This window comes from Micromys minutus, assembly GCF_963924665.1.
Source record: "Micromys minutus genome assembly, chromosome: 30".
Lineage (NCBI taxonomy): Eukaryota > Metazoa > Chordata > Mammalia > Rodentia > Muridae > Micromys > Micromys minutus.
This window is the reverse complement of record NC_137965.1, coordinates 30,144,411-30,169,179: the sequence shown is the minus strand read 5'-3', so window position 1 is coordinate 30,169,179 and position 24,769 is coordinate 30,144,411. Positions and strand designations below refer to the sequence as shown.

The 24,769-nt window shown below is 44.8% G+C and overlaps 1 protein-coding gene across 1 annotated transcript; it reads left to right on the top strand.

Moving 5' to 3' along the window:
* Positions 1-21,758: 21,758 nt before the first annotated feature.
* Positions 21,759-24,371, top strand: LOC308439889 (ubiquitin carboxyl-terminal hydrolase 29-like; the record flags this gene model as incomplete). Its single annotated transcript, XM_080941826.1, has 1 exon — positions 21,759-24,371. The coding sequence occupies one exon, from the start codon at positions 21,759-21,761 to the stop codon at positions 24,369-24,371; it is 2,613 nt and encodes an 870-aa protein (XP_080797952.1).
* Positions 24,372-24,769: the final 398 nt, after the last annotated feature.

The following is a 24,769-nucleotide window of genomic DNA, read 5'->3' as shown; positions in this document are numbered from 1 at the left end:
GACTTTACAGTTGTGAGCTGCCCTGTGGGTGCTGGGTGTGGAACCCAGGTGTTCTGGAAGGGTAGTCAGTGCTTTAACTAGTGAGCCATTTCACCGGTCCCACGAAGATGTCATTTTTGAAGAATTAAGAATGTGGTGAGCATGGTAGTGTACACCTTTAAGACCAGCACGCAGAATTTGGAGGCAAATGGATATCTGTGAGCTCAAGGTCAGCCTGATCTATGTGAAGTGTTTATGGGTAGCCAGAGCTACATAGTGAGACTGTATCTCAAAAAACAAACAAACAAACAAACAAAAAAAAACATTCATGAGCCAGGAGGGGTTACACACACTTTTAATCCCAGCACTTGGGAGTCAGAGGCAGACAGATTTCTGTGAGTTTGAGGCCAGCCAGAGCTACAGAACAAGGTCCAAGACACCCAAGGTTACATAGAAAAATCCTGTCTCAGGAAGAAAAAAAAAAACTCTTCATGATAGATAGATAGGTAGGTAGGTAGGTAGATAGATAGATAGTTAGTTAGGTAGATAGACAGACAGATAGATGATGGATAGGTAGGTAGGTAGATAGATAGGTAGATAGATAGATAGATAGATAGATAGATGGATAGACAGACAGACTGACAGATAGAGATAAATAAATAGATAATCATGAAAACAGACACTGTGAAGCAGGGGATAGAGAACTGAACGTAACCGGGGCAACCTTCCTTGTTCCTTGTGATACAATTATGAAATTTTATCAGTTGTATTAGATTTTTCACATTTAAAATGCTTTGAAATTTGGAACATTTTTTCCCATAATTTATTATTATTTTTTAAATTCACATTACTAGTCTTGCTGGGACTAGATATCCCAGAGATGTGTGGTACCCTAGGGAGGGCTTCCCGTTCTCTGAGGAGGAGGGGAGGGTCCGGGGGAGGAGAGATCTGTGAGGGTGGGACTGAGAGGAGTTAGGAGGTTGTGGTTGGGATGTAATGTGAATAAAAGGTTTTTTTTTCTCAATGTGAAAAAAAGAAGCCTGACAGGAGTGACTTCTTCACACTGTGTATACCAGCAAGGGGCACCCCAGTGACCCACTACCAACTAGGGTTCTCCTCCCAAAGGTTCCCCAACCTTCCAAAACACCACTGGGGCACACACACTTGTAAGGGACTCCTTGCATTCAAACTCTTTGGTGCTAGAGAGAGAAAAAGAGCCTTCCTATGTAGTGAGCAAGCATTCTACTTGTGAGCTGTGTCACTGGTTGAGGAATCAAATGAGCTTTTCACAGGGGTCACATGTCAAATTAAATTCATAGCAATAACAAAGTTAAAACTATGAAGTAGCAACAAAAATAGTTTTATGGTCAACATGAGGAACTGTCTTAAAGGGCTGCAGCATTAGGAAGGCTGAGAAACACTGACTTAATTGTTTCTCTTCCTTACCATATCTTGTAATGGCAAATGATTGGAGAAAAAAACTCAATACCCTTCAAAAAGAATTGGTCAGCAACTTCTAATTATATAGAGATACATAAACAGAGATAGATAAATGCACATACAAGTGTGCATACATATATTAGGTTGGGGGTTGTTTGGAATTCTTTTAAGATACTGAGCCATCTCTCCAGCCCCTAAAAAGATTTACCTATGTATTTATGTATACGTGCACATTCAGTGACCATCAAATTCCTTTATTAAAACTTAGTTGGCACTGGAGATGTAGCCCACTTGGTAGAATACTTGCCTACCTTATATGGAGGCCTGAGTTCAATTCCCAGCACAGAATAAACAGGTTACAGTGGCATTCAGTCACAAGCCTGGAACTCCAGACTGACTGGAGGTTCAAAGTCACCCTCGCCTGCACAATAAGCCTAGAGCCTAGAGTACACCAGACCCTGCTTCAAAATAACTAACTAAACAAATAAAGCCAAGCATGATGTCCCATGCCTTTAGCCTCAGTACTCAAGAGGCAGAGAGACACAGATCTCAATCAATCAATCAATCAATCAATCAATCAACCAATCAATCAATCAATCAGAAAAGAGAGGCTTGAGAAATGGCACACTGGCTGCTCTTCCAGAGGACCTGAGTTTGGTTCTAAGCTCCTGTATGGGTTATTACCTGCAACTCCAGCTTCAGGGGAAACTGAGGCACTCTTCTGGTCTCTGTAGGCCACAGGCACATACTCAGACACAGTCACACACTCAGACACATACATTAAAAAAAACTTAGTTTGTTTTATTGATGTTGTTGTTGTTTTTGAGACAGTTTCTCTGTGTAGCCTGACTGTCCTGAAACTTACTATGTAGACCAAATGGGCCTCAAATTCAGAGATCAAATTCTGCCTCTGTCTCCAGAGTGCTGGGATTAAAGGTGTACACCACTACCCAGCTTAAAAAACATTTTAGAAAACAGAAATAAATGTAATACTTACTGCATTGCAGTAATTAATTGACTTGCAGTTCATGTGCATCTAAAGTACTCCAACAATTTATGGCTGCAAATTTTTCTTCCTGCTCCTGTGCCTCCTCGGGTCATACACTGATACATTGTGTCACCATCTCACTTCTTCCTGCTCCTGTGCCTCCTCGGGTCATACACTGATACATTGTGTCGCCATCTTGTTTCATGTGTCTCTTTAACCTGTAATGATTTCTGGCTGAATGTTCCCCAATACTGACTTTAAATTTTTAAAACATCATTGTATGTACAATAGAGGGGGCAGCCGAAGGGTGACTTTACAGATAAGTTCTTTTCTTCCACCTTCACTAAAGTCTCAGGACTGACCTTAGGCCACGAGGCTTTCCCGGAAAGTGAGTGAGTTTATCTGCAAAGGCATCTCAAAGAGCCAGACGGACACTGACATCATTTGGTTTTGTTTGTTTGTTTGTTTGTTTGTTTGTTTAAGAAAGAGTCCCACTATGCAGACGTGGCTGGCCTGAAATCTGTTCTGAGGATGGAACTGGCCTAGAATTGACTAAGTTCACAGCATCCCAGACGTGACTCCCACGGCCAGCTTGATGCTGACATTTTTGAGGAACACAGAGCAGTCTGTAGAATGTCCCTCAACCTAGGTTTGTCTAATCAGTCCCGATTCGGGGAGATTTTCATCTTGGTGCATGTGTGTCTTTGTCTCTTTCTCAGAGGTGGTGGTGCAGGCCTTTAACACCAGCACTTGGGAGGCAGAGGCAGGCAGTCCTCTGAGTTCGAGCCCAGTCTGGTCTACAGAGTGAGTTCCAGGACAGCCGGGACGATACAGGAAAACCCTCATCCCAGAGGTAAGCAAGTGAGTAAGCACATGAGTAATAATGAGCTCATGGCATCTTTTTGACCCCACGCTGGAGCTATTGGCCTTGACACTTGTCTAAAGTGTCCCCTGCCTTGATGAAGTTATTATTTCCCCTCGTTACCTGTAAATATTGTTTCTCTTTTTAATTCTGCACAACAGAGATTTATTTCCATACTTTTCTCCAGGGCATGGCCTCACACCCATGTTGTAATCAAGGGGCGAAGGCATCTGAAGGCATCTGAAGGAAAGGCTCAGAGCTCAACCTGAGCTTGTTAAAGGTGGAAGGAGAGAGCTTACTCACCGTAAAGTTACACTCCTCCTTCCTGCAGAGAACCCAAGGGTGGTTCCCAAGACCTATGTGGTCAGGGATTCACAGTTGCCTGTGACTCCAACACCAGGAAATGTAATGCCCTCTTCTGCCTTCTTTGGTCACCTGCTTACTTGTGTACAACCCACTACCCCCCCCCCAATAAATGTCTAAATAAAGTTGTTTAAAAAGAGGGCCCACAGTTGGGAAGGGTAGGGTAGATGGTGGATCAGAGGGGTTAGAAAGAAGGATTGGGGAATGTGTATGACCAAAATAAACTGTGTGGATGCATAAAATTCTCATTTTACTGTTTAAAGACTGTACATGTATGTGTGTGAGTAGGCAGGCCCACGCCACAGGCCACACATGGAGTCCAGAGGACAACTTGCAGGAGTCATTCTTTTCCTTCCATTGTGCAGGGCCTGGAGGTGGAACTTTCATCTTCAAACTTGGCTGAAGGCTCCTTTATCCACTGAGCCACCTCACTGGCCCCACAAATACAGTTTAGTAGCCATTGATCACTCTCTCCTTAGTTAATGCCACGAGACACAATGACTTTCTGGTCCCGTGTCCCCTGTATCTCTGTTAGAACTTGTCTCTAAGTCTCTGTTCTGTTTTGTCCCACCGTAATTGATTCCATGCTGATTTTGTGGATTTTAACTTAATTAGGGGTTTGTTTATAATTTGCTACTTTCAGAATTTATCTCTCCAGAACTGTTCACATTCTGATTCTGGATCTTTTCAAGCTTCTTGACATTTAAAAAAAAGAAAATTTCCTCCTACTTCCCAGACACAGCGAGACAGTCTAGTCTTCCTTTTCCCTGCCCTGCCCTACAGTCGACTAATGATCCAGAGTCCCAGGTCCCCTGTGAATAGAACAATATGTCAAAATCAAGATCTGAGCCCTGGGTGTGCCTTTTTATTTCTCATGTTTTGGAGAATACTGAAGACAGTTGGGCTTTTAATCAGAAAATGAGACGATTTGTTACTTTTTACATTTTTAAAAATTATTACATTTAAAAAATGTTTTTGCTTGCACTTCTGCGTACGGAGGGGGCTGTGCATGTGTGTGGAGGTCTGAAGACTCCCTGTGGGAGTTCAGTCTAGCATTCCACGGTGTGGTCCCATGGGCTGAATTTATGACATCAGTCTCAGCTGCCTGTGCTTTACCTATTGACCCACTTTCCTGCCGCATCATCACGTCAGCTCATTTCACCGCGAGCGTTTACCTGCTGACTCACTTCCTTGCAAGCGTCTTTATGGTTGACCCTTTTCACTGGGCCTGCAGTTTTAACTTGTTTTTGAGACTGTCTCCGGTAGTCTGACTGCCCTTGGGTTCAGAAGATTTTAATCTCCCAAACTTCCTGCTTCCTTCACCTGAGAGCTAGGACACGTTTACATTTTTAAGAGAACATTCAGGTCGCCCATATGGCAAACCTTAAGTGTTAGAAAGTTTCCAAAGACACACTTATCCAAATCCTTCCTTCCTTTCTTTCTTTCTTTCTTTCTTTCTTTCTTTCTTTCTTTCTTTCTTTCTTTCTTCCTTCCTTCCTTCCTTCCTTCCTTCCTTTCTTTCTTCCTTCCTTTCTTTCTTTCTTTCTTTCCCCCCGTCCCTCCCTCTTCTTCTTCTTCTTCTTCTTCTTCTTCTTCTTCTTCTTCTTCTTCTTCTTCTTCTTCTTCTTCTTCTTCTTCTTCTTCTTCTTCTTCTTCTTCTTCTTCTTCTTCTTTTGGCAACCTGGGTGAATTTGAAGGACATCCTACAGCTCGGGAAAATAAGTCACATACCGTGACATGATGTTACTTGCTGGCAGGATGTAAAAACATGAACTCATTGAAACAGACAAATGGTAGTTGTCACAGCCTGGGTTTGGGGGTTATGGGAGTTGAGGAGATTGATCAGAACCCTCAAATGTTGGATTAGCAGGCTGATGAGATGGCTCAGTGTCCCCATGGTTGAGATGCACGGGCCAGAGAGGGTGAGAGCGCAGGAAGAATCTCACCTGGGATTTCGTCCAGAGCAACTTTGTGAATCATGGCGACATGATAGGACAGCTTGGAGAACAGGAGGAAGAAATGAAGGAAGTCCAGAGAGATGACTCTGTGGGTAAGGCACCTGTGACCAAGCCTGACAAGCTGAGTTCAGTACCAGAGACCCACATGGTGGCGGGAGAAAGCGGACCCCTCAGAGTTATCCTCTGACCTCCAAATGAGGGCCACAGCACATTAACTTAAAATATGGGGGCTGGAGAGATGCTCAGTGGTTAGAGCACTGACTGCTTTTCCAGAGGACCAGGGTTCAATTCCAAGCACCCACATGGTGCCTCACAATTGCCCCTGACTCCAAGATTTGACAACCTCACATAGAAATACATGTAGTGTACATAAACACCGTACATAAAATTAAAATTCATAAATTATTTTTAGAAACTACATGATAATGATAAATATAATTCTAAAATAAATTTTAAAGATACCAAGCCCACCTGAGGAAAAAATGGCAGTGTTACAGTGGAGCGGTGGGAACAGAGAAAAACACGGTGGTTAGTGAATTACACTGTGCAAACACAGAGCCTAGGCTTGCAGAGAGAAGGCAGCCAGAGGAAAGCTCAGCTCTCAAATCAGCAACGGAATTTTCCACTGAGCTAAAGGCCAGGCTTCATTCCGAGAATTATATACCTCCCCGTGTAATTAAGGATGGAAAAGGTCTCGCTTAGACACAAAACAATGTGGACAGTCTTCTGAGACGTCTGTTTAAAGTCACATCTGTCTAAAGAGCCATCTGGTTTGCAAATTTCCCCTTGATTGTATCCTTCATTTTCATCCAAATTTTGAGAGCTGACAACATTGAATTTTATAATTTGCAGGCTTTATTGCTTCAGGGTGGTAGGGTTGGGAGGGTGAGACAGGGTCTCACTTGGAGCCAAGATTGACCTGGAATGATATGACCCAGGTTGGCTTTGAACTCTCAAGATTCTCTCACCTCAGTCCTGCAAGGCTGAAGTTTTCAGGTGTTAGCCACTGTGCCTGGCAGTTTAATTCTTGAGAGGTGTTTATCATTGTCTGGTACAAAAATTAGTGTTTGACGGAATCATTTATGGAATTCACTTTTTTGATACAGTTTTAACAAAATAAGAAGCGTTTTTTTGTATTATAATTTTGGGTTCTTTTTATTTGTTTCTATTTATCTGTTGATCATCATTTAGGAGTTTGAGATGTTGTTTTTGTTGTTGTCCTTGTCTTGAAGCATCTTGAGGCTTCATTGTAAAGATGGAGCTAGCCTCAAACTCTGAAATCAACTTTCTTCTACCTCCTGAGTGTAGCATACACCACCATGCCCAGCCCTTTGGGATTTTTTTAAATACATGATTTTACAAAGTCTATGCTTGCTTACAACATCAAATCCAGAATGAAATCTAGCTAAAAGAAAACAAACAAAAACAAAGGGAGGTAAAGGCAGGCAGATCTCTGTAAGTTCAAGGCCAGCCTGGTCTACAAAGGAAGTTCCAGGACAGCCAGAGCTACAAAGAGAAACCCTGTCTCAAAAACAAAGCAAAAAACCTTCCCCAGATCAGTTCACACAAATTGTAAATGTTAGTTTGTTTCCTGATGCACTCCTACAGTTACCTATTTTGTGGCTTCTTCTTCTTCTTCTTCTTCTTCTTCTTCTTCTTCTTCTTCTTCTTCTTCTTCTTCTTCTTCTTCTTCTTCTTCTTCCTCTTCCTCTTCCTTTTCTTCTTCCTCCTCCTCTCTGTGGGAATCTCCTGGTGTCTCTGGCACAGGGCACTGACTTCTTTAGTGTTCAGCACCAACACACACATCTCATCTCTGTCTTGCCATCTGCTCACCATTAGAACATAAAGTCTTAGAAGATGGAGCTTGAAATTTACAGAATTTGGCAGGATTGCCAGCACAGGAGAAACTCAATGAACCTTTCCCTTTTTTCTTTCTTTTTAATTCTTAGGTTTATTTTCCCAAGTACTGGGAGTTGACCTTAGGACCTGTGCCTAGAAGGAAGTGCGGCAGCCACAAGTTTGTATCCGTTTTTGAGGTAAGGTCTCATGTAGCTTGATTTCTTTGTTTGTTTGGCTGTTTGTTTGGGGTTTGGTTTTGTTTTGTTTGAGACAAGGTCTTACCACCTAATCCTAGCTAGTCTGGAACCCATTACGTAAATCAGACTGACCTTGAACTCAAAGAGACCTGCCTGCCTCTACTTTTTGTTTTATTTTTTAAAGATTTATTGTATTTATATGAGTACACTGTAGCTGAATTTAGACACAGCAGAAGAGGGCATCAGATCCCATTACAGATGGCTGTGAGCCTCCATGTGGTTGTTGAGAATTGAACTCAGGACCTCTAGAAGAACAGTCAGTGCTCTTAACTGCTGAGCCATTTCTCCAGCCTCTGGCTCTGCTTTCTGATTACTAGGAATAAATGGTGTGTCACCACACCTAGCTACGGTGATAGGGTGGTGTGGAATTCCACAAATAGCTAAGGATGGTCTTTAATCCCTCCTTCCAACTCTTAAGAGAAGTTAAACTATAAAATTATGTATATTTACAGTACACAACATGGATTCTCTGATATATGTGTGAAACCACTGACAAAACTATCCCTTCTCCACGGTGAGAACATTTAAAATCTCTTCTACTAATTTCCAAGTAACATTATTATTGAATTGAATTGTTACACTACCCGAATGAACATGCAAAAGAAGAAACGGAAGCCTGGAAGCCAAGAAACCCCCACCCAGTGACACACAGGCACTGTGTAAACACCAGTCCCCACGCCCTTGCTCTCTAGCCCCGTTGCTGTGCTGGCTGGCCTTGTGACACTTGATTGGTCAATGCAGCCTGATCCCCGGTGGCCTCCTTCTTGAAGCTCATCCATCCTTGTCCTTGTAGGGTAAATGGTTTGAAATATTTTAGAGCAACTGCAGCCACAAAAACGGCCCAATTCCCTAGCCACGCTCCAACTGCTTAAGTCAAGATCCTACGAGCGCCACCTTCTGGCCACTGGCCGCAATTACTGATGAATGTCCTTAAGGCCATAGAACGTTCCAAAGATCGCAAAATTTTCTCTTGTAGCCCCAGCACCTAGGGGTGCGTGGGGTGGTGGTGGTGGTGTGCCTATGTAGCAAGTTCTAGGAAAGCCTATGTTACATGAGAGCCTTTCTAAAGAGTCAAAAGGGCTGGGAATGTGGCTTATTTGATAGATTTCGTGCCTAGAAATCTCAAAGCCCTGGGTTCAATTCAACCTTGGTGAAGAAAAACAGAAAGGGGGAGGGAGGAAGAGGGAAATGTGAGGAAGAAAAGAGACAGACATACAGAGACAGACAGAGATAGACATACAGAGACAGACAGAGAAAGAAACAGATCCAAGGTCTTCTTCAGCTACAGTGAGTTTCAGGGCAGCCCAGCCCAGACTCGGTGAGACCCAGTTTCAAAATAAAACATCAAAACAAAAGAGGCTCCCTGGGTATAGTGTACCTACATTCACATCTTTCCTTCCCAGGCCTAAACTTAAACAATGCCTTGTTTTGATGTTTTGAGACCAGGTTTCTCTGTGTAGCTCTGGTTGTCCTGGAACTCACTGTGTAGATCAGGCTGGCCTCGAACTCAGAGACCCATCTGCTTCTGCCTCCCAAGTGCTGGGATTTGAGGCCACTACCGCAGGGCTTTTAGACACAAACAATGCCAATCAGTTCTCCAAAGGTCCCAACAACAAACTAAGACAACATGTCACCAGTTTCTTGGGCTTGCAGGGCATAGGTGAGGGATGTGGGTGTAGAGATGGAAGGTCCTATGTGCTCCAGTCCCTCCCTTAGGTCACATGTGCTCTGGAGAGAGTCTAGTGACCCTTCCCACCCCTTCATGAGAAAGAAAAAACAGTCAGCCGGGCCCCCTTTGCCTGATGGTGGCTACAAAACTCCCCAAGTTGCTTGACTCAGAGGCTACACACACACACACACTCACACGCACACACGCACGCACCATTCCCCCAGCATGCCTTTGTGTATTTCTGTCTTCTGATCTATTGGGTTGCCAGCATGCTGGATGCAGACCTAATCCTACTTCTGACTTAAGTCATATTCTGAGGAACTAAGAGCAAAAGGACCTCAACACAGGATTTGGGCGGTTGGGGGAGTGCAGACACAATTTGCAGAGATTCTGGCCAGTGTGGTGAGTGTGGCTCTGATAGGCTTTGCCCTTCTGACTACCAGGGTCCAGCTATCAAAGTATTAAAATCCATCAATCAAAAACCCTCTTTGGCTCACCTAATACCATTCCCAATTAAAATTAAACACCTCACCCTAACACAGGGTTCCTCTTTACCTTTATAAACCGACATTCTCTATGTCTGTCTCCTCTCTATCCTGAGCCAGACCTTTGTCCCTTTCCCCTCTGGGATAAACATCCCTGTAACCTCTCCCTTCTTCCTCACCCTCTGTCTCTTATCCCTGCTCCTCTGTGCTTAGAAAGTGGTCCTGAGGGTCCTGAGATGATTTTCCTGTTCATCCCTCAATGGTCTGGTTACACAGTGCCTCTTGGGGGATGTCTTAACTTGCCCCCAAACTCAGCCTGAGACATTCCACTAATACTTGCTGGTCTGGCCTAGCTCCTCAGCCCCTGAAGTAGAAACAGATTCTTACTTTAAACACATTTCAGGTTCTACAGACGTGTGATGAGTTGAGGGTTTGAGAAATATCTTTTGTTAATGTTGGCCTTGCACAGTGGGAGAGACTGGGATAGGGAACCAACGACAGCCTGTAGATGTGAGTTTCTTCATTTGGAAGGCTGTGGCTGTGCGGTACTGTGAGACATGCCTTTAATCCCAACACTCAGGCCAAGTGGATTTCTGTACCTTTGAGGCCATTTTGATCTATGTATTAGTGACTTCCAGGGCTACACACTGAGACCCCCACTGGCCGTGAGTACCAGGCACTCATATATACATGCAGGCAAATACTCAAACACATAAAATAAAAAGAAATGTTTTGTTTTTAAGAATCAACTAAGCAAGGCTCATAGGGGTTCACAGAGGCTGAGGGGACAGTCAAGCGTGAGTCTGCACTGGGCCTCTGCACACTTGGCATTCCTGTGGAACTCTGAAGATGGGAGTCGGAGTGTCTCTGATTCTTTTTTTTTTTTTTTTATTCTTGGAACCTTTTTTCTCCCACTGGGTTGCTTAGTTCAGCTTCATCCAGCCCTGATACGAGGCAGTCTTATTGCAACTTGGTATGTCGTGTTCCCTCAATTTGGGGGGGGGGTAAACAGGAGGAGTAGATCTGGGAAGAGAAACAACAGCCAGGATATAATGTCTGAGAGAAGAATAAAAGAAAAGAGAAAGGAAATTTTTTAAAAAAGGAAGGGTGTCCAAGCTTAGAGGGAGGAGGGCTTAGGAAGTTAATTCAGATACAGAGTAAAGAGCAGTCGTCAGGAAGATGGTCATGTTGTCCCTCCCGCCTTGAGGCTGCCACCAGTTGGGACTTTAGCTTACTAGTGGTGGCATCATGTAAGGCAGTGTCTGCCTCTGGGATAACCAGGTGCAGATTTGTGCTTCTCTTCCCCCACCTCCCCAGCCCCACCCTCACCCCCTCTCAGGAGAGATAGCTCAGTAATTTACTGGCTGGGTGTTATGACACACACCTTTGAACCCAGCACTCCCGAGACAGGAGAAGGAGGATCTGAGTTCCAGGCCAGCCTGGTCTACATAGTGAGTTCCAGGCTAGCCTGGTCTACATAGTCAGTCCCAGGATAGCTCAGACTACATTGAGAAACCTTGTTTCAGAAAAAGGAAAAAGACGAAAGAAGAGAAAGCATTTAAAAGGGCAGGTACCGCTCTTGTGGAGGACCGAGGTTCGATTCCAAGTACCCAAAGAGTCCCAGAGAAACATATGCCCCCCTCTAGCCGAAGTGGTTCAGAGACAAGCAGTCACAGCACCTATACAAACAAAATAAAAACAAATGAATCTTTAAAAACATATAAGGGGATTTCTGAAACAATAGATTTAATCAGATAAACCTGTCAAAACATGCTCCATCTTAAGTCGGAAAGACTGGAGGAAAAAATACAAGAATCAAAATACAGCTTGTGAATACAACATACTTAACCCATGTAAACTTAGCTCTAACTTGAACTGTTACGATTCTGTGGTGTGTCTACATACACACGCATGTGGACATTCCCCGAGGGAAGTGATAAAAGGCAGCACGTAGGGAGTGGACCTAAGCCTCTGCAGACTTGGGTTTTCCAAGTCATCCACGGCTCCAAATAACTGCGGTCCTGAAGGCTTGGTCTTAGCCGAGCTGGGAACTTCTGCAGCAGTTACTATGGGCGGCCACTAGATGGTGGTAGAACCACCACCCCCCCCCCCCCAAAAAAAAAAAAGCTGAGGGTTTGTTGTTGTTATTGTTTTGTTTTTTGTTTTTTGAGTCACCCAAGCAGCATTGGGGGATAGGTTCCGTCTCACACCGTGATCCTTAAGTCGCTCCCACAAACCTGGCGCCATCATTGTCCTAGCTTATTTTTCAGACAGGACGGATTTTAGGTCAAAGGTTTTGTGGTTGGGTTGGGGTTTACGTCTCTCTTTTGGTAGTGCTCAGGGTACCTTCCTGTGTGGAAGACACTAGGCGTGAAGGGTCTATGTACCCACCAGCCCAACCTCTCCATGTTAGGTGAGTTGTTTGGGTGTTGTCTTCAGTAATGGGGACTTGCTGTCAGTTTGTAGAGAGCAACCTATATAGTCTTGGTTACAGCTTGGTTGTCTGGGGAATATTCCCAGGGGACCCCTTTGGACAACTCAGCTGTAACCCAATCCCAGTACTGAAGCTGTGGTGATCGAGTTGGCCAGTGGGGGCTCTGTCTCTCCAATATTCCTCCAAGCAACTCCTCCTCCTTCCCCCTTCATCCTCCCATCCCCCACTTCATCCAGACCCATATTTCCCCCTCTTTAATGAGATCTAGCTGTTCTTGCTAGTCCCTTATTCTATACCTGCCCTCTGTGGTTCTATGGATTGTGGCTTGGTTATCCTTGACTTAACAGCTACGATTCACATATAAGCAAATACATAGCATATTTGTTTTTCTGGGTCTGGGCTACCTCATACAGGATATTTCTAATTCCATCCATTTGCCTGCAAATCTCGTGATGTTCTTGTTTTCTGATAGCTGAGTGGTACTCACTTGTGTAAATGAACCACATTTTCTTTATGCATTCTTCGATTGGGTGACACCTAGATTGTTTATATTTTCTGACTATTACAAATAAAGCTATCATGGACATAGTGGAGCATGTGTCCCGTGGGAGGGCGGAGCATCTTTTGGGCATGTGCCCAAGAGTGGTACAGCTGGATCTTGAAGTGGAGTGATTCTCATTTTTCTGAGGAGCCACCACATTGACTTTCACAGTGGCTGTACAAGTTTGTGCTCACATCAGTAGTGAAGGAATGTTCCCCTTGCTCCACATCCTTGCCAACATGAGTTGTCCCTTGTGTTACTAATCTTGGACATTCTGACAGAAACAACATGGAATCTCAAAGTTGTTTTGATGTGCATTTCTCTTATGGCTAAGGATGTTGAATGTTTCAATTGTTTTTTTTTTTTTTTTTTGGTTTGGTTTGGTTTTTTGCTACTTGTTTTTTTTTTTTTTTTCTTTCCTTATTTATTTTTGATATTAGTACCCTATTGGATTTGTACTTGGTAAGAGTCTTTTCCCACTCTGTAGGCTGCCTCTTTTTTCTTATCAGTCAAGCTTGCTTCTTCTGAGTGATGGGATTAAAGGCATAGGTTACCACACCCAACTTAGATTTATTTTCATTTTATATAATTATGTGAGCATCAGAAGGACTCAGATTCCCAAGATAATTGTGAAACACCTCTAACCCGGAGAAACACACACTCTTTCCCTCCCTCTCCCTCTCATCCCTCTGTAGGCCTTGAACTCATATTAATCTGCCTGTCTCTGCCTCCCAAGTGCTAAGAAAAAGGCATTCACCACTATTACCACCCAGCTCCTCCGACCCATTTTCCTTTCCAATCTCCTTTCCTCCCCTCCCCTTTCCCAGGAGAGGGGTGGCATCAAGAAGTGGGTGTGGCTTTTCTTAGCATGCTTTAAATTAAATTGCATTTTGTGCTTGACCTTCTAGTGAGTGGCCTTCAGCAGAACCGTGAACCGCCCTCCACAGCTGGGATATTCCAGAGTAGAAACCTGGGTGAGTAAAATCTTTCTTTCAGGGGTTGTGTTACTAAATCTATCTAAATGTATATACAGGGTACCAGAAGGCCCAGGGGCAGCCAGTTCTCTGGGGTGCTGGGAAAGAAATGGTGGAGGTGCAGTGGTGCCGCCAGCATTTAATCCCAGCACGGAGGGATGGGGGTTGGGGCAATGTCAGGAGGATCTCTGAGTTTGAGGCCAGTCTGGTCTGCACAATGAGTTCCAGGAACAGCCAGGGCAGTTACAAAGAAAAATCGTGCCTCGAAAAACAAACAAAAAGAAATGGTCAAACAAAATTTAAAGGGCCGAGGGAGGCTGCCGAGTAGTTAGCTCCTTTTGTAGACTTCTGACCCAGAATACTCTAAGCTTTAAGCCCTTGACTTGGTCCCCAGCACCACACAGACTGAACAGAACAGAACATTCCTGTAACCCCAGCACCCCGAATGTGGTGGATCAAGAAGATCAGGAGTCTGGGGTTATCCTCAGCTACATAGTGAATTTAAGGCTATGCTGGGCTATATGAGATCCTGTCTCAAAAAAAGTGGGTTTATTTTTGTTGTTGTTGTTTTGCTTTTAGTATATATTTGTGGAAAGTAATGGGGGTTGTTACGACATTTCACAGAGGCTTACAATGTACTCAATCTTTTTTGCCGCATTTACTTTTCATTGTTTTGAGAATCTCATATGTATGTATCTGACAGAGTTCAATCAAATCCAGCCTGGTTTCCCTCTCCTCCGGTTCCACTCCTTCCCACTACTTCTCTCTTCCAACTTCATGTGCTCTTTTAAAAAAACAATCCTGGGGCTGGAGGGATGGCTCAGTGGTTAAGAGCACTGACTTCTTACAGAGGTCCTGAGTTCAATTTTTAGCAACCACATGGTGGCTCACAACCATCTGTAATGGGATCTGACGCCCTCTTCTGGTGTGTCTGAAGACAGCTACAGTGTAGTCATAATACATAACATAAATAAATTTTAAAAAAAAACAACTTTTATCCATATCCGCTGTCCCAATAAGGTCTTCCCTCTCCCTTAGGGGTCTTTCTTCTACTTCAAAGCCCCCTTTTCTAAAAAAAAATGTAAATTCTGTCTGTGAAAGAGGATATGAAATACTTGTCCTTTGGAATCTGGCTGGGTTTGCTTAAAACAATGTCTGTTCCAAATTGTCCTGCTGATGTAATTTTGTTCTTTTTGGCTGGATCCAACTATGTTGTGTCCACAGACAGTCGAATTCTTTTATCCCTACACCTGTTGTGGTTTTTCTGTTCACGGCCTCTCGGCTGATCCCATAAGGCGGTTTTCTATAGTTCTGTGAAAGTCATAGGTGTGCAGACCCTGTGTTGTTCCCTGACACTGATTCCTTCAGATAAGCACTCAGCAGGTCACACTGGCTGTGTTTTAAGTTTTCTTTTTAATAATGTTACGTTTTATTTGGTTAGGATTATTTTCATTTTTTTCTTATTTTATCTATTTGTCTATGGGTTTTGCTGTTTACATTTTGTATGTGTGTGTGGGGGGGGGGGTGGTTTGGTTTTGGGTTTTGGTTTTTGAGACAGGGATTCTCCGTGTAGCCCTAGCGGTCATGGAACTTGCTCTGTAGACCAGGCTAGCCTCACTCAGAGATCCTCCTGCTTTTGCTTCTGGAGTGCTAGGATAAAGGGGTTCATGACTGTGTATGACCAGCTGCCTCTGAGCTTCTGATTGGTATTTTCCAGCTGACTATAGGTATTAAACAGTTCTCTTGTATTTAATAGTAACGTGTTTCTTCTTGTAACTGTTGAACGTTCTTGCCCACCCAGTGATCGGATGCTCAGTTCTGTTTTGGGCTTTGTTGTTGCTCGTCTGTAAAGTCTTTATATACACTCATGTTGTTGCTCTTGTAAGGAATGGCTGGCACCCACCTCCCATTCCATCTGCCTCTTCCATCTGATCACGGTTCTTTCTGCTGTTTAGAAGCTTTGGAATTTGAAGCAAGGTTAGGTCTGTTCTTATAGTTATGTTCCGAGTCATTAGAACTGTGTCTAAAAGTTTTGGAGGCATTATCAGAGTCCCAGGTATGTACTCCACCCTCAAACTTCTGGCTATGTGGTAGAGGATAACCTGAATTTAAGATGATGTTCCTTCTGCCTCTGCATCCTAAGAGCTGAGATTACAGGTGTGTAGCACTGAGCCCCATTTATGAGGTACTGGGAAATCGAACCAAGGGCCTGGTGCGTGGTAAAGAAGCACTCTGCTGACTGAACACAAAGCTCCTGAGACTTTCCTTTTTGAAACTGGCCTGTTTATAAATATCTGCATTCATCTGCCTCTGCAGTACCAACATTAAGGACATGAGCCACCAAGCTAAGCCTAAGAATTCCCCCATTCCCCCTCACTCCCTCCCTCACTCCCTCCCACCCTCCCTTCCTCACTCCCTCCCTTCCTTCCTCCCTCCCTCCCTCCCTCAATCACTCCCTCCATTCCTCTCTCACTCCCTCCCACCCTCACTCCCTTCCTCCTTCCCTCCCTTCCTCCCTCACACCCTTCCTCCCTCACTTCCTTCCTCCCTCACTCCCTCCCTCTCTCACTCCCTCCCACCCTCACTCCCTTCCTCCCTCCATCCCTTCCTCCCTCACTCCCTCCCTCCCACCCTCCCTCCTTCCCCCTCCCTCCTTCCCCCTCCGTCTCTCTCTCCCTCCCTCCCTCACTCCCTCCCTCCCTCCATTCCTCCCTCACTCCCTCCCACCCTCACTCCCTTTCTTCCTCCCTCCCTTCTTCCATCCCTCCCTCTCTCCCTCCCTCCCTCCCTTTCTCCCTCCCTCCCTCCCTTCCTCCCTCACTCCCTCCCTCCCATGCTCTCTCCCTCCCTTCCTCCCTCCTTCCCTCACTCACTCTCTTCCTCCCTCCCTCCCTTCCTCCCTCCTTCCCTTCCTCCCTCCCTCCCTTTCTCCCTCCCTCCCTCCCTCCCACCATCCCTTACTCCCTCTCTCCCTTCCTCCCTCCCTCCCTTGATCATTCCCTTCCTCCCTCCCTCCCTCTCTCCATCCCTCCCTTCCTCACTCCCTCCCACCCTCACTCCCTTCCTCCCTCCCTCCCTCTCTCCCTCCCTCCCTTCCTTCCTCCCTCCCTTCCTCCCTCACTCTCTTCCTCCCTCCCTTCCTTTCTCCCTCACTCCCTTCCTTTCCTTCTTTCCTTTTTGATTTTTGAGATAAGGCAGGGTTTCTCTGTGTAACAACCCTGGCAGTTAGGATTTCATTTTGTAGATTAGGCACTTGGTCTTGAACTCACAGAGATCCTCCTGCCTCTGCCACCTGAGTGCTGGGATTAAGTCTGTGCTGCCACAGCTGGCTTGAGGGATTATTTTTTTTCTTGCTAAGACAGGGGTTCTCTATGTAGCAGTGGTTGTCCTATAACTCACTCTCAGGTCCACCCTCCCCAACCCCAACCTGTGACCACCCCAAAGAAAGAAAAAAAGAAAAGAAAAAAAAAAAAAAAACAAACTAACCAAACCAAACAAAACAAAACCCCCAAAACCAAGACAAGTCCAGTTTATGTTGCCCTTATATTCTGGAGCATGGCCAAACTTCATGCTGCCAGCCCTGGAAGAAAACTGCACCCTTCCCCACCCCCACCCCGCTGACTTTTCAGGGTCTTATCACAGCTTTTAAAAGTTGTCTAGACAGTCCTGTCCAGACTGTTTCTTTGGAGTTGGGGATGGGTTGTCACAGAATCCTTTTCTCTCTCAGTTTCAGCTGTGAGCTGGCTATAGACAATACCACTGCAAAAACAAGACTTTTTTTTTTTTTGTCTAGCCCTGGCTATCTTTGAATTCACATTGGAGACCAGGCTGGTCTTGAACCCAACAGAGTCCACTGCCTCTCCTTCTCACCTACTTGAATCTGAATTTTCGCTCTTCCTGCCTCAACCTCCTTGAGATTCCAGCCTGCACCATGCACACTGCTATTTCCACATAAGGCTTAGTTTTCACATGTCTTCGAAATTGATTTTAATTTTTATTAAATTTTTACACTTTAAAAAAGAATTATTTATATTGTTTATATGAGTACATTGTAGCTGTCTTCAGACTCACCAGAAGAGGGCATCAGATCCCATTACAGATGGTTGTGAGCTACCATGTGGTTGCTGAAAATTGAACTCAGATCCTCTCTCTTAACCACTGAGCCATCTCTCCCGCCCAAGTTTTTATATTATTATTTTATGTGTATAGGTGCCTAGTCTTCAGGATTCTGTATATATATATATATATTAGAGAGGAACCATGAATTTTGAGGAATGAGAATGTGGGTGGTGATAGGGTATGCATTGGGAGTTGAGTTTGAGGCCAGCCTGGTCTACAGAGTGAGTTCCAGGACAGCCAGGGCTACACAGAAAAACCCTGTTTTGAGAAAAATAAAAGAAAAAGAAAACCAAAGTGAAAAAGAGCATCTAAGCATCTTTGAGAGTTCCAGGGCATGAAATGGCGGCCCCTATGAGAGACCCATTTTGCCTTTTACGTGTCAGAAGGGAAGATGTTAGGGTGAATCTTCTGGGAAGATACTGCCTCCGCATCCCCACGACTCTGTGTTTGATCATGTCCACTGGGAGGTGGGTTTGGTTTTTCTGTTTGTTTGTTTGTTTTCTAGATTTCATTGTATATAGCTCTCTCTCTCTTAAGTTCTCACAGGGGACTGAGCTCTGCCACAGGCACCTTTAATTCCGGCACACATGGTGCAGAGGCAAGCAGGTCTCTGAGTTCGAGGCTTGCCTCCCTGGTCTACGTAGAACTACGCCAGTCAGGGAGAAAAAGATTTCTTGGGAAAGTCCCATTTCTTGGTGTCCGTTGTCTCAACATTCTGACAGACAAAATGAAGGAACTCAAGTGTCTCTATGGAATATTTCAGCCAGGCAGTGGTGAGGATGTTTGAGCTGGACCTGGATGTGGTGGTCCATGCTTTTAATCCCAGCACTTGGGAGGCAGAAGCAGGCGGACCTCTGAGTGGGAGGCCAGCCTGATCTACAAATTGAGTTCCAAGATGGCCAGGGCTACACAGAGAAATCCTGTTTCGGAAACCAGAAGCCATAAAACACACACAACATTAAGAATAACCCCGTTTCTGATGGAGAGCTGTGTTTTCACGAGTCCGCGTCCGAGTCCGAGTCCGGTCTTGCCTCCTTGTCCAGAGCGGTGTTGGAGGTGGAGGGGTGGCGAGTCGGGCGTTCATCGGAGATAACTCTTCAAGCCCAAAGCAGAGATGTTCTGGTCCCTTCTGAGGTCTTTCTTTTAACACTATGCTAGTTTTAAAAGTCTGCTGTTGCAACCGGGTGTGGCAGTGCACTCTGGAGGCAGAGGCAGGGGGATTTCTGTGTTTGCAGCCACCCTGGTCTATATAGTGAGTTTCAGGACAGCCAGAGCTACACGGTGACACCCTGTCTCAACAAAACAAAACAGAACAGTAACTATTTTTACATTGTCAGTGGTTATATCTTAACGATTTCCCTCTGCTATTTGTTTGTGGTCTCATGGAGGATAATTTGTCCCCTAACGTGTTTCTTTAGTGTCCTATATTTGGGTCTTTTGTTAGTTTCCTTTATGAATTCCAAGTTCAGGGATTGGAAAAAAGACTCAACTGTTAAGGTCTCAGCACCTAAACAGTGGCTCACAACCCTCTGTGACTACAGTTCCAAAGGATCTGCGGCCCTCTTCCGCATGCCCGTGGCATGCATGTGGTGCACAGATGCGAGCAGGCAAACACCCGCACACTATGCAATGGAGACAGTGATACTTCTGAATAGAGTCCATTGTGTAGCTTTCCTGGAACGGGCTGTGTAGACCAGGTTAGCTCCTGGCTGTGTAGACCAGGTTAGCTCCCAAATCACATATCTGCTTCCTATCCTGTACTGGGATTATCACAGCCAGCCTAAAGATAAATAAGTCTTTCTTCAAAAATCCAAGTTTAGTATTTCCAATTTTACCTGGTGCTGGACAGTCCTCCGCACCTCTCACCCCTCCTTGCAAACACATCTCCATACTTGGTTTCAGATTCCTGAGGATACAGGAGAATTTTGTCAGGGTGTATCTGCTACACTAGCTTTTTTTTTTTTTTGGTTTTATGCAGTTTTTGTTTTGTTTTTGTTTTTGTTTTTTTTACCCCAATCCTTTTGCTTTTGAGTCAGGGTCTTTCTATACAGCCATGGCTGTCCTGAAACTGTCAACCAGGCTGGCCTTAGACTCACAGAGGACCTGACTACCTCCCACGTGCTAGGCTTCTAGGTGACGTACCTGTGTGTTTGTTTACTCGAATGTGCTGCGCTCTCACACACTATAGCATGAGTGTGCAGGGAGAGAACAGTCTGCAGGAGCTGGTCCACCTGTGGGTGCAAGGGCTCACACTCCGGTTGTCAGGCTTTACTCACCCACCGTCCTGCTGGCTGTGTTCAGTTTTGACATGAGTCTAATATAACCTTGGTTAGCCTCAGATTGACTCCCTTTCTCTTTCCCTGATCTCTTCTCTCCTCCTTCAGTCCCCACTGTGGTCTCCTCCTCCTCCTCCTCCTCCTCCTCCTCCTCCTCCTCCTCCTCCTCCTCCTCCTTCTTCTTCTTCTCTCTCTCTCTCTCTCTCTCTCTCTCTCTCTCTCTCTCACACACACACACACACACACACACACGCACATCCACAGTCTCATCACATACCCCATTCTTGTGTCACATCTGTCCATCTCTTGGTTTGGCATCTCAAGTGCTGGAATTATAGTAATACAGTCACAGCTCATTTGTGTGTTTGTGTGTATGTGAGTGTGTCTGTATGTGTATTTGTGTATACGTACGTCTGTGTGTATGTTTTTGTGTCTTGGTGTGTGTGATTCTAGGGATCGAATGGGCTCCTTTGCGTGCTGACTGCCTTGACTATGAGCCTTGTCTTCAGTCCCCTCATGTGTGCTCTTCTATACTCCCTGATTCATTACCATGGTGACCACTGCAGGACTTGCGTCTGCGTCTGGAATCTGCATTCAGAAAGGCCAGCACCGGAGGTGACGAGGACTCAATCTCATATCGGCATGAGAGACTAGAGGTTGAGCAGGACTTCCACGGTCTCTGCCTCACCAGTGAGAAGAGCAGAGGCACCAGCACCCAATATCACCAAACTTTACCTGATTTTACTTCTGGTACTTGGTGTTTCTTTCTATTGTTATGATAATGCACTCTGACAAGCAGGCAAACAAACCTAGGGGAAAAGGTCTACTTTAGTATAGTCACAGTGCATTACTTTGGGGGCAGTCATGGTATAGGGAACTTGGGATGTCTGGTCAGAGTTTGATACTTCAGATTAGGGAAGTAGTGCCCCACACTTTCAAGCTGGGTCTTTCCACAGTAATTAAACAAGACAACCCCCTGGGCCAACCTGATCTAGACAAAAACACACTGAGAGTCTGTTTCCTGGTGAGCACAGTTTGTGGCAAGTTGACAAATAGAACTGTCACAACTAAACATTGTGACAGGGGAGAAAAAGTAACTCTGATAACTTTTCCAAAGAGTCTGCACAAACAGCTTTAAAACATGAGATTTAAGGCTAGAGAGATGGTTCTGCGGTGAAGAGCCCTTAATCTTACAGAGGACTGAGGTTTTTAGCCCCCAAACTGGGTAGCTAATAACTGCTAGTAATTCTAGGGGAGTTAATGCCCTCTTCTGGATTTCCAGGGCACTGCACACATGTGCACAAATGCACACACATACACATAACTGATTTTTATTTAAAGGATATAAGTAACTCCAATTTTTATGAATTGCAATTAACAAACAAGAATGTTTTTCACAGTAAGGGTTTTACTTGAAGCATAAAGAAAAGACTAAAAGCTGATTGTGGTCAGTTAAGAGTTAAACCAAAAACCTTAAAACATTACAATAGTTATATTTTGAGTTGCAGTGTCTGCATGTGTTGTGTTTTTGTGTTTTGTTTTTAGATTGTACATATCTTATTTGTGAAGAAAGAATGGCTCACCTGAAGATGCATGGTTTGGTCCAGATCCGCAGCACAAACAGGAGCAAGCACACCCGGGCCTCGCAGTGGAAAGAAGCAGTCATTGAAATCGTAGAAAGAAAACAGAAAGTTAATCTGGTGGTTTCTTTTAAGTTGGAGGAAAGGAGGAGGGTTTTTCAGCTGGGTGATAATGTAACAGGCGTAGTGGTTAGTGGCGATCTGGGGCTGTATCACCTGGACTTAACTTTGAGAGATGACACATCCTTGCTCATCGACAAGTTATCCTCCGAAGATGTTGAACATTTGAAGTCATTCCTGGATTCGTCCACTCCGTGTGAATTCCAAGAACCCATGGAGCCCCAGAGTAATCAGGATGTTTATGAAAGCAGTGACCCGTTTTTCAGGGAGCAGCAGGAGGAATTCTGTGGCTCTCTGAGTGCCGCCCTAGACAGTGGGACACTGCTCTCCCAGAAGTTGCCACTTTCTATGTCAAATGCCACAGGCATTTATACTGAGAAAAAGAGAGGAGAAAAGCAAGGCAGAAAAAGGAAGACAGAAGTACCATCAACCTGTGTAGAAATAAACAAGGATATTCTCAAAGAAAACAATCCTGAATCAAAAAAGAAGTCCAGGCGCTATTACTCCAGGAATAGAGGAGGCAAAACAGAGAAGGCCTTGGCTTTGAGAGAACAAGAGAAGCGTAACAACTGGAAACTTGAACCTGCTTTCAATTCCAAATCCTACGGAAAGCCTACCCTAGATGGCACTGTACTTCCAATCGCGACATGCTCTGATGAAAGAGATGTATCCATATTTGGTCTGGAGATCATAACACATAACGGAGTCCTACCTCCTCCTGACAGCTACTTAAAGCAGCTAAAACGTGAAGGCTTCCCCAATTTGGGAAATACTTGTTACATGAATTCCATCTTACAGTCTGTCTTTGGGATTCCGACCTTTGCAAAGGACTTACTCACTCAAGGTATCCCGTGGGAGAAAGTTTCCTACGATGACCTTATCATGCCCTTAAGCCAGCTCCTTGTCTTGAAGGACATTCGGGACATAGAGATCAAGGGAGAGTTACTCACCAGTGTGAAGAAGTCCATTTCCACAGTTGCAGACACCTTCTCGGGCAATGAACAGAATGACGCCCATGAGTTTTTGAGTCTGTGTTTAGACCAGCTCAAACTGAACATGGAAAAGGTGAACGCCATGTGGGATACGGAGAGGAGAAATGAATCACCTGGTTCTGCCACCAAAAGGTTCGTTTGTCCCGTCGGTGCTAATTTCGAGTTTGAGCTGCACAGCTCCATTGTCTGTGAAGGGTGTGGTGAGGCCACTCTCAAAACCGAGGTGAGCAATTACCTCTCCATTGACCTGCACCATGGGACAAAAGCACAGCCTCTGTCGATCCAAAAGTCTTTCGATCTTTTCTTTACACCAGAAAAAATTGAGCATAACTGTGAGAAATGCAAGAACAAGAATTCTGTTCTCAAGTACACACTGAGGAGACTCCCCAGGGTCCTCATTGTTCATCTGAAACGTTACCAAGTTACCACTGATTTGTTGCCTGTGAAGAGTGAGCAGCCAGTTGAGATTTCTCAGTACTTAAATATATCTTCTCATTGCCACGAAAACAGGAAGCTACCATTTCCCTTGGTCAATACACCCACTAAGGGGGACTATGACATCCCCAATGTCTCTCAAGGGATGATGCCTGAGATCTTCAGCCAGTCAATGTCATCTAAGAAGATGACTTCAGAATCCGGTGACCCCATGATTCTACATGTTGAATCCACTGCAGATGCTGAAATACAAAGCTTCCAGATAATGTATGAGGATGAAGGTGAGGAGCAGCAGCAGAGAGGCCTGGAAAGTGGTTCTATGCTGGAGCCAGAACTAGTGAAGACAGAAAACAGGATCCTCAGACAAAAGATATCACCAGCGCCTGAGTCGATGATGGGCGAGGCATATAGCTTCCTTCCTATGCTCTGTGGCCCTCTGAGCATCCAAGACCCAGGTCTGACAGAGATGGGTCTTCAGGAGGTCCCAGAGAATCCAGAATTTAAGAACTATGAGAAAATTAACATATATGGAAAGCCAGATGGCCATCCTAACATTGAGTTGTCAAAATTCCGCCAGAATCATGGAAGTCGAATCAAGGGTTCGTTTATACCGGCATCACTTGCAAGTGTTAGGCCTCAGGAAGACCCAGAGAAGGACTTGCAGGAAGATGACCCACATGCCTTTGTGTTGGGTCCTGATGAATCAAAGGATGTGGAGATGGAAGAGGATCTTCACAATTACAGGCTTGTCAGTGTCGTCAGCCATTTTGGGAGCTCCCCAAATTCAGGCCACTACGTAAGTGATGTGTATGACTTCCAAAGGCAAGCCTGGCTCCTTTACAGTGACGTCCAAGTGTTCGAGAATCCAGATCCCTCCAGTCAGGAGAACAGGCTTCACACAGGATACATTTTCTTTTACATGCATAATGAGATTTTTGAGGAACTGTTGAAAAAGGCATCTGAGTGCAAGGTCCTTAGCACATCTAAAGAGGAAAAGAAGGACATAGATTATTTCTCAACACTGCTTAATGGCCTTACATACATCTTAGAAGAGTTCTAATCCTGCCCATAAGGAAGAAGAGTTGCATAGCTCGAGATGAAAACTTGGCCAAAAACAAAAAGTGAACGGACATGTCAGAACAGAAACCCAGGCCTTGCTAATGCAGGCTACGCACCATTCTTCCTATAAGGCTAAATGGTGCTTTTCCTGTTTTGTGGTGGTTTTAATTTATTCGCAGGTGTTTAAAAAAAAAAAAAAACTCATCATTTTGAGACTACTACTGTTAACGTAACAGGGGATCTGGAGAGGTGGCACAGGACTGAGTACATTCTGCTCTTAGGACCCGAGCTTGACTTCCTAAACCTGTGTTAGGTGTGACAACAGAAGTCTTTGGAGATCGGAGGCACGGAGTAGCCTGGAATGGGACTTACATGTGACAGAAGGAGGCCTGACTTGGG